The 10,966-nt window shown below is 42.5% G+C and overlaps 1 protein-coding gene across 1 annotated transcript in view; it reads right to left on the bottom strand.

The window, feature by feature from the left end:
- Positions 1-10,966, bottom strand: part of LOC103088764 (sperm-associated antigen 1-like) — a gene marked incomplete at its 5' end in the record, with an annotated part of 80,200 nt that overhangs the window by 443 nt on the left and 68,791 nt on the right. Inside the window, 4 exon segments of the mRNA XM_082931366.1 lie at positions 7-260; positions 1,657-1,821; positions 6,815-6,941; positions 8,835-8,967. Coding sequence (XP_082787492.1) covers positions 7-260; positions 1,657-1,821; positions 6,815-6,941; positions 8,835-8,967 — 679 coding nt within the window.

Below are 10,966 nucleotides of genomic sequence, written 5' to 3' on the forward strand. Positions count from 1 at the left end.
AGGAATGTATCCCCTTCAAGTTTGTTACTCAACAACACTGGCAAGTCTTTTGGTTCAGTGATGGCTAACAGGTGTGCACAGGCTTCTTTATCTTTCCTAGTACTGACTGCGTTTATAACCTGGCCAAATTCGTAGGCATTGTTAGGCTTGGGGATTAATTCTCGTGGCCCGTTGCTTGTGTCCCCCATCTCAGAAGCACGGGAGTCAGTGGAGACATCCTCCAAGGTCCTTTCAGGCTCCTCTTTCTGGCCTTCATTCACCTTCAGGGGAAGACAAATTACACTGTGACACAATGGCCACTGCACACACCCCAAGTTACCTTTATTAAAACGGGAAGAGGGCTTCCCTGGTGGCGCAGTGGTTGAGAGTCCGCCTGCTGATGCAGGGGACACGAGTTTGTGCCCCGGAGTGGCTGGGCCCGTGAGCCATGGCTGCTGAGCCTGCACGTCCGGAGCCTGTGCTCCGCAACAGGAGAGGCCACAACAGTGAGAGGCCCGTGTACCGCCAAAAAAAAAAAAAACGGGAAGGAACTGAAAAACACAAGTGGACTGTAGTTTAGTCAAGTTCTAAGTGAAAAATATATAACTTGTAATAATCATAAAATCTCCTCTTTTTTTTGCAGTCTGCAGGCCCCTCACTAATGTGGCCTCTCCCGCTGCGGAGCACAGGCTCCGGACGCACAGGCCCAGCAGCCACAGCCCACGGGCCCAGCCACCAAAATCTACTTTTTTTTAGGAAGAGAACTTTTAAGGTATAAGTATCCATTCATAAAAGCGTTCATTTTTAAAGTTTAAAAAAAATTTTTGACACTGAGAATATGACAGTGAAATTTTATAATTTTCCACAAGTAAAAGCTGCTGCATAAAAGAAGACCTGTAACAACTTTATATCTCTTCTTCATGATAAATTTTACATTTACTTGTTGCGTTACATTTGATAGAGAAGTCAACTTACATTTTTCAATTCTCTTAAAACAGCTTTTTCCTTCCCTCCTTACAGGGAAAAAACTCCCTAGCTTCTTTCACATATTAGCCTCTGACTCTTAGTAGAAATGTAAGATTATAGGTAACTGATATAGTATTCATGAATACACAGGAATCCAAGAGCTGACATTCTTCACTAAAGGCAAAACAAAAGGCTACAGCACAACGCATGGAGTTGTCTGAAATCACAAAGGTACGTTTGATTCTAGGGTAGTCCAGGACCCCTGATGAGGCCGGTCTTGTTTACAAGTTTACTAGAAAAGTCTAAATCAATCACGAACCCTCTATGGGGTGTGGCGTGCAGGACCACTGAAATTGAATCGGTCCTGTAGGGTTCTCTGGGTCGACCAGGAAGCAAAGCTCACTGGCCACAGGCTCGCAGGGCAACCTGGAGTGGAAGCAATAAAACCACAGGCTAGGTGGTACGGGGGGAGGGGAGCACAGAAAGGAAGAATGCAGACACCCAAGGGTCCTTGGACCCAAGTGGGGAAATGCAATGGCTAATTATCACAACAAAAGAAAAATCTTGTCATTATAATTTGTTAAAATGTCTTCGTTGATCATCAGAATAAAAACACGAAAATTTTTAAAGTCATAGGAATATGACCTCAGAATCCCATATGAGTATAGGATCTCCAAAGGAGTACTTTCAGAGATAATCAAATATACATACCTCTTCAATCTCAATTTTCCTTCTCTCCTTTTCTTTGTTGAATAATGCTGCATTATCCTGAACATTCAGGATTCTGGTTACCTCTTCCAGTTCCATTTTTGCCTCAATAATATTTGGGTCTAGTAGGAGAACTTTATGGAGATCGTTTAAACTTTTCTGATAATTCTGAAAGCAGAAGTCAGAGAAAATAATTTTCATACGTAAAAGGAGAAGGGGCACAGATGAGCCCAGGTGGGAGTGAAATTGGTGAGACGAGTACACAGAGTGTGTGTAGTGGGTTCCATTAGTACTGCAGTAGTAAAGTTAGGCCTATGAGATAAGTCTTGGGCTAAAATATTGTAGCCCACAACACAGTGGCCATCCTCTACAGAAGAGTGAGCACAGAATCGGGGGTTAGAAGGCAAGTTAAGTTCTGTACCACCACAGCTTTTATAGTCCCTGGCACACACAGGCATTTGTGGTCTGCTGAATGAATAGATGAAAGAGCGAACAGCCTCACATCAGCACCTACTAGTAATGAAAGCTTGAGCAAGATCCCACTTAACCTTTCTGAGCTTCAGTTCTCTCATCTTTAAAGTAAGGATGAGAAGAGATTCTCTAGTTTTCACGAGGTTGTGCCGAGTAATCAGCACATTAATAAAATAACATGGGAGTGGCTTAGCCTTAGAAAGAGCTGGGCCAGTGTTAGCTGTTACCATGATGCCCTGTCCTGTAACACCCTTCTAGTTGCCTACTGCTCAAACAGCCTAGAGTCAACCTTTATTCCTCCATAAAGAGTCAGGCAATACACTGGAGAGGTTGAGGGGAAGGAGAAGGGATCTACACTTAACCAGACACTGCACAGAATCTGCTGGCAGAGACGGACACCACAGAATCATAGTCTGCTGTGACAAGCCACATTCTAGAGCTACAGACTAGACCCGTGTTTTGATTAAGCCAAAATTAATTCTGTGAGGAGGCCAGGAATTCCAATGACGTGTAACCTCTCAGGTATTCACGACATATAACAGCATGCACTGGACGCTGAAGCACAGGTAAAATAAGCTGGTGGTTATGTGACACTCCTGGGGGACGAGCTGTAATGCCGCGGCCCTTCCCACTCCACCCAGCAACATACTAGAGCAAGAGTGATGTGTTTAAAAGGGATAACCTTAAACCTGCTCTAACATATTTTTTAAAAAGGTAAATTATTTACAAACTGTAGTACATCAGCGATATTAACAACAATCTCCACATAGCACTTTGTCACAACAGTGCAGTTGGAAAACCTGCTACAAAAAACAAATGACACTGTTTCCATCCTAGGTGTTCCAGGCATGGAATCATACTGAAAGGCAAGAAGAGGGGGCAGCAGGGCAAGCTGAGGGAGTAATAATAGCTAACTCTTACCCGTCTCAACAGTTTGCAAGTATTCTTATTTTAGTCCCACAATAGCCCTATAAATACTATTACTGTCCCCATTTAAAGATGAGGAAACTGAGGCACAGAAAGATAATCTTTGAGATGATGAAAGCAGCAATGAGCAGAAGGTCAATTGTAAGACAGTTGTGGAGCTCAAGTGAGAGGCCTGAAAATGGAGATTTGTGAGCTGCAGCCTTGGAAATAGAAGGCTACCAGCAAGGAGCTGACATGACTATTTTTTCTTCCATTCAAGGAAAGACTGTGCCTAAAGACCAATCTGTCTGGTTGGAAGAAACCTAAGAATGCAAGAAATACACTTTGATAAATGTTAAAAAGAGGCAGGCAAGTGTGAAGAGAGGGCCCGACAGCAGGAGGCACGGGGATGACCATGAAGCAGGGAGGCGGTGGCAGAGGAGGGGCCGGGGTGCTGGGTCAACACAGCGTCAGACCAGATCCGGCCCCTCCGTGGGCCAGGGGCTAGGACACCATGGGGGAAAGGACAGCCGGGGCCCCGGCCCTCGTGGAAGCTTACGTCTTATGAGGGGAAACAGTAAGAAAACAAGTGAACAAATGAATAAATAAAGTAAGCGTGCACTGTCATTTATGCAATTAAGCAAGGATGGAGACCCATGCTAATGAGGGGAAGGAGTCTCCTTTGACACGGGTGTCAGAGAACAAAGGACCTGAAGGGAAGCCAGCCACGCAGAGTGGGGGGCAGAGCAGAGCTCACACTCACACAGAGAGAAAAGTGTGGCTCCAGCAAAAAGGAGGATGTTAAAAGTTGCTAATGACCTTATCAGGCCTCAAAAAAAAAAAAAAGTATAATCACATGTGTTTGTGATAACATTTACTATTAATAAATGTGCTTAAACTCCAATAACAGCAATTATTTTAGACGATATTACTCTTTTTGATACTTTTGGCCTGATACCATCCCCGGTTGGCTGTGAATTCCCTAAGGCAGGCACTATGTCTTACCACCTCTCTGCTCCCAAAGCCTAGCACGTGAGTGGCACTCGACAGAAGATATAAATTGTAAGTAAAAGCAAAATGTTCAATTATCTTTTCTTATGAAGAACAGCTGAACATTAAGGAAAGCCCTATATTTTTCAAACCTGGCACACAGAAAAAATAAAAAAATAAAGCAAGCTAGAAAACAAACAAAATATCTGAGAAGGCACAGGCAGGGCCCCAGCTCCCTGTGAGCCCCTGTGCCACTTCCTCACCAGTCACACAGAGGAAGCCGATCCAGGTGTGAGTTCTGATGCGTTTTATAAGCAGTGGTAGCCTTTGAAGAGCCTGAAATTAAATTCACTTGGCACATAACTCAAACTACAGGGTATACAGATCAAGTTATAAGAAATCAAACCAGGAAAGCTGCCAGCCTCATACTCTAGTGGGATAGCATTACTAAAAATTGGGATTATCTTTCTGCATCATAATACAATTTCTAGAATTCATTCCAAGGAAGTATAAAATTGCGGTCTTTCATTAGGTACAACTTCTGACCTTGAATCAAGTAAACAAGTTCAAAGAGTCAGGCAGCCAGTATGGGATAAACCTGTTCTAAGGGTCTGGATATATATAAACTCATGAGTCATGCAGATCATGAGTACCTCACGGACCCAAATCCATTAAGTTCAAAAACAGTTGAGTAAATTTTCAAGAAGCCTCCTTTAATTCATGGTGCCACACACCACCTAGAAAATCTTTACATGAGGTTTACAAATGAGTATGTTGCTAACAAAAGAAAGGGGAGGGGACTGGTCAGGTCGCCTGGGCCCTGGGAATACAGTGAACACACTGTGAATACAGGACACAGTGCAGCTGTGGAGCTGCTGGGCTGGTGAGAGGGGCATCCACACGCTGGGAGGGTGATGCACCCCAGTTCCATGGGGACAGAAGCTCCTGCACTCAGGACATTTCTGGACCTTGCCCTACACACCTCTTCACTTGCCTGTTCATCTATATAACAAACTTAGAAGGGTGGGGGAGGGGAGGAAAGGGAGGGCAGCTGCATGGCCCCGCTGGTAAGGGGTAGAGGTGTGGCTCCACTGCAGCCTGAGGGGATCTAGGATCTAGAAAAGCCTGAGCACTCAGTGCACACAGGTCGTACTCATTTGATACAGGACACAAAAACATGACCACCCTCTCTCAACAAAACCTAGGTTTTATGGAATATATTTTTAGGTATTTCCCTGTCAGTGATGGGCAGGGAATTACAAGAACTCTCTCAAACTCAATAAGGTCAACACTCCTCCCTCAAATCTCTCCCTCCTCCTGTACACCCTCCCTTATCACACTGTACTGCTCAGCCACCTGAGACAGAAGCCTATATTTATCCAAAGAAAACAAAAACACTAACTTGAAAAGATACTCCCATGCTCACTGCAGCATTATTTACAATAGCAACCTAAGTGTCCATCAGTGAATGAAGAGATAAAGAAAATGTGGTATATCTACACAATGGAATATTATTCAGCCATAAAAAAGAAGGAAGTTCTGCCATTTGTGACATGATGGACTTTGAAGGCATCATGCTAAGTAAAATCAGTCATACAGAGAAAGACAATTACCTTATGATCTCACTTACATGTGGAATCCAAAAAACCCAAAAAAACCCACCAGCAACAAAAAGAACCACCACCTGAACTCACAGAAACAGAACAGATTGGTGGTTGCCAGAGGCAAGGTGGGAGTTGGGGTGTGGAGGATGGGTGGGAAAGGTTGAAGACCCTCAAAAGGTACAAAATTCCAGTTATAAAATAAATAAGTCATGGAGATGTAAACAGCATGGTGATTCGAGATAGTAATCGTGTATTGTATATTGGAGAGTCTCTAAGAGAATCTTAAAAGTTCTCGTCACAAAAAAATTTGTAACTATGTGTGGTGAACTACACATATTGTGATCATTTCACAGTATATACAAATACCAAATCACTATGTTGTACGCCTGATACTGATATAAAATGTCAATTATATATCAATTTAAAAAAACTTTAAAGAGGAAAAAAAAGTCAATGACCTGTACACTGAAAATGTGTGAATTTCATTGTATTAAACCTTAATCAACTTGATTCTTTAAAAATACCATTTCAGGAAATGCCATTTCCCAGTATGTTCTGATATTTCCTTGTCATGTTATTTTCTACAAATGTGAACATTCACTCAAGTTTTCCACACAGAAGAATCATCATAAAGAAAAATGTAATTATACAATACTTTCCTTGAAAATAATGGTGTGGTTTTCTTAGAGAAGAATGCCATCCTATAGCCTCACACTGACCACCGGCCAGTTTACAGCCCAAATCACAACGAACTTCCCAGCCTCTGCCATGTCTCTACCAACGTCCATGGGGTGAACACACCCTCTGTTCTGATACCTCCCTCCCACCCTACAGACAACCCCAGTCCCCTGCTAGAGGAATCCAGTGGCGGTGATGATGGCCTTCAGTAATTCAAACAAACCTTCCTGTCCTTTAAAGTGGACCTATTATAACTAACAATACTCCTTAGAAAATCAGGAAATAAATCATCGTTTTTGAGCTGGAAGGAGTCTTAGAAATTATCTAGCTCCACATTATAGTCCAGGGAAATCTGAGGCATCTTCCAAGGTTTTGGGACTGCTGAGTACAGAACTGGGATTAAATCCCAGGACAATGTCACTGCCATTCCTTGAGCCCACAATTTATGTTCATGAAAACCACACGATCTGTTCAGAGCTGACATTTATATATTAAAACGAAGATTTCCTCACCTTGAGTCCTTTGTAAGCAAGAGCTCGTCTATAGCATGCTTTCACATTCCCGAGATCTATCTGAAGCGCCTGGTCACAGTCCTGCTTTGCCTCTTCAAACTGGCCCAGCTTCAAGTAACAGAGGGCTCTGGTATGTAATGGAACTCAGCATTATGGAAGTAAAAACAACATATCTATAAACTTGGACAACTAACAGAAATCAGAAAATAGATAAATAAGTCCGTTTCTATACCACAGCTGCTGCAATTGAAACCTAACATTTTCCTCCAATTATGGCATTTTCTTGCAATACCTGAAATTAGGGCCCTGGGGATACAACCGCAATCAAAACAGTCCCAGCCCTCAAGGAGGCTGCAGTCTAGGGGAAGAGACAGTCAAAAGAAGCAAACACAATAAAATCTGTAGAGGATGCTCTGGTAGCACAGAGCTGAGACTCTCATCACATTTGGTGGAGCTGAAGCAAGGGGAGGAATAGTCAGGGAAGACTTCCCAGAAGAAGTGGCATTTAAGTTGAAGCCCAGAGTACAAAGTGAGAATTATCCAATGCGAAGGAACTGGGCTGAGATTTAATATGTAGGGAGGGCACAGCACGTGCAAAGTCCTACGGTGACAGAGAACACGGTGCTCTTGATGGACTAAGAAAAGAGCGCTATGGTGGTGATGAGGCTGGGAGAGTGGGAGGCCAGATCAGAAACGTCCCGGCAGGAGGCTGAGCTTTATCCCAAGGTTAATGGTAGTCCAGTGATGGGTTTTTAAGCAGAGGCTGATCTGTTCACCATTGTTTTAGGAAGATCGCTCCAGCTGCAGCATGGAGAATCAGAGGGAACATGACTGTGCGGGGATACCTGGGAGGGCACTGCAGATGTCCAGGGAGAGCCGGTGTCAGCCTGAGGAGGGGCTGACGGTGAGGGTGGACAGAAAGGCTCACGCCCAAGAGGAATTTAGAAGGCAGGACATCTGAGCTGCTGACAGACTGGAGAGGGAGGCGTGGGTCAGGGATGATAACCCACCGTGAGTGCAGAAGGGAGGGAGGTGCTCAGGTCCAGGGCTCAGAGACAGAGATTTGGGGGACATAATTGGAAGGTGGTAAATGGAGCTGGGGAGAGGATTAAATGGCCCAGAGAACATTAGAGCAGACAAGGGATCTATGCCTTTAGAAGCCCGAGAACACCAGGGAAAGAAAAAAGAAAAGTGAGAAGGGGAGAGCCAGGCAAGTGAGCTGTCTGCACCACAGCCAAGAGGAGAGGTGGTCTCCAGGAAAAACTGAGTGGCCATTGATGCCCAAGGCCACCGAGGCTGAACAGGAGAAGGGTAGAAAAATACCTGTTGGGTTCAGTGACAGAATTTTTCACAAAAAAGGCTGCCAAAAGAGGAAAATATGTACAAAAACAAAGCAGTGAGAGATTAAAAGTTTTTTCTGAAATGGCTAGGAGAACCCATGCTGAGCCCCTATTCTTTAGGAACCATACCTTATTCTTCCTTGTCACTGCAGACTCTATCTACGCCCTAAAAATCCCCAAATCACCATATTCTAGGTTAACTATCTTTTTTACCATAATGTGTTAAACATGGCACCTGAGCAGCATTCTGGAAAAATCTGCCCATTCCTAATACACATTAGAAGACGCCGAGCCCTTCCCTTAGCACTTCAAGAGAAAAGGGGCCCTTAAGACACTAGTTTGAAAGGCAGCTGATTCCTGCTCCCACTCTGGAGGACCGCACTGAGGCCTCCTCACGAGCCGCGGCGAGGCCACACACCATAGAGAATCAAAGCAGCACCAGCCAGGGCAGCCATGGCCACGCGGGAACATAACGCAGCCCACGTCAGACGTCCCAGCTCCGAGACACATCATGTTTTCAATCTCTCCAATAGCCCCACCTCTTTAAAAAACACTCACTTAAAACAATTTGCTATATAGAGTCTCAGAATCATGGGAATAAACTTTGGCAATTAATTTATCTATAATTTTTTCATCAAAACTGTTAACATAAGAAATATAGAAAGTTACAAAGAACTTGCCTGTTTGTATAAATGGCACATTCCTTGTTGTTAATTTTTAAGCATTCACTGTATTTACTAAGGGCATCTTTATAGTTTTTGTCCTTTACACATTGATTTCCTTCTTCTTTAAGGGTTTTAAACATTTCTTCATCTATGGGACATACACAAAAAAGAGCAAGTATTCATATAAGCACCTTTACAAAACTTTAAGTATACTGTAAGTTAAGTGACCACAAACCATACAGTCTAAAGTCTAAATGGAACAAAACGTTGTATACAAATTAAAAAGATAAACTGGCTATAAGTAAAAATGATTATACAATTATGACACTATTTTTTCAAATTAGAAAATAAAATACAAGTGATTCTATCCTTTTATCCATATTGGCACGCCTTATTTTCTCTGCTGGAGATAGAAATATCTAGTGGTGTAGTAACTATTTCATGAAAAGTTAACAAACAAACCCATTAAAGCCTGAATTAGACGTCTTCCAACAGTCTGAGTTTCCTTGGAATCACACCTCCTCCATTCTCTGCTCCTAAGGTTTAAGTAAAGCAAATCCCACCCTAGCCCTACCTTTTGGAGTAATCTTTGTTTTACTAACCAGCACACTATGTTCCCTTGGCCACAATAATCTAACTGGTCAGGAATGGACCTATGAGAGCCAATGAGCTACAATAAGATTTTAGTGGCAGCTTCTGGTAAGGTAATTCTTGCTCTTTGCCATGGAACATGAGGATAAAAGGAGGAGCTATTTTGCCATCGTGCGATGCAAGGGGAGAATCTGTCTGAGAATGGGGCCAACAGAGCAAGAGAGAGGCCAAGACAGACAGCTAACGAATGACCTCTGAGTGCCAAATCCAGCCATCCCTGCAGCTATCCTACTTGTGGAGTTTTCCACAAGGGGTGCTGATAAACAACCTCTTTTGCTTAAGACATTAATGGTTGGGTTTTCTCTTATCTGCAACCAGAGTCCCAACTATTACTATTGCCTGTTATCTTGCAGTGAGCATGGCTGACTCCTCACTCAGTATCCATTTCCTTCTTCCTAAGGGTACCTCAACATTCATTCAGCTATCACTCCTCTCCTACTCAGCCCATGTGTCCAGGGGAAGCTGACCCCACTGATCAGGAACTCATGGCATGGCATTTCTTCATTACAGGGAGTGGTTCAGCAATGGGTACATGACCCATTAGAATAAATACCAACAGAGCTCAGCCAACAGAATAACAGGCTAAAAAAGCTGGGTCTTTGGGGCAACATATCTCCTCATTCTTAAATTAATGCCACCAAAAGCAATGGTGTCTCTCTCCCTTTGGACATTGATATGTGCAGACATGATGTCTAAAACTACTACAGTTCTATTATTTCTGGCCAGAGCCTGAGCCCTGACAAGTTGTGCCTGATTTTAGAGCCTGTCTGGGCCCTTTCAGTTACGTGAGCCAAAACTATTCCTTACAGTTATAAGTCAACAGATTTTCTGTTACTTGCAACCAAAGTTTTCTAACATACATAAAATGTTAAAATTTAAAATCTATGTAATAACTTTACTCTATGGAGTATCTTGATATAAAATAAAATTGTGTAACAAATTTTAAAATATACCTTTAAATTCTGTGATCTAAAAATCTTGATAGATGTACTGAATTTATAGTATAAACTTAGAATGTAAAAAATAATCTTAATTGTCCCTCTGCACAAATGGCATGACATATTAACTTTTCATCCTTTATTTCAAATTACAGAATATTTCTGCCTAATGTTTCATGTTTCAAAAGAACTCACACTATGTGGCCAAATGACAGTCCCCATAAATCTTGGTATATCTAAGCTCTAAAACAGAATATTACAGAGGATTTTTTTTCTTCCAATTTGCTGAAAAACTTTCCTCAAGCTTTTCTTCCTACATTGTTTTTTAAGTCTTTGGTATCCAGTCTCACTAATAATTAGTACACAAATATGAACAGAAAGAGCTGATTATTCTTGTGCTTATGATTCATTATCACATATCTATAGTATGGTTAGTATATGCACGTTATTAGTAATGAATAGCTACCCTTTATTGAGTAAATGCTTTGTGCCAGGCCCCATTAATAATGGATTCTAGAAGCTAGAGATCTCCATGTTTTTCCCAGGACTGCTGAACCA

Source organism: Lipotes vexillifer, unplaced genomic scaffold (genome assembly GCF_000442215.2).
Source record: "Lipotes vexillifer unplaced genomic scaffold, Lipotes_vexillifer_v1.1 scaffold10, whole genome shotgun sequence".
In the NCBI taxonomy this organism is placed as follows: Eukaryota; Metazoa; Chordata; class Mammalia; order Artiodactyla; family Lipotidae; genus Lipotes; species Lipotes vexillifer.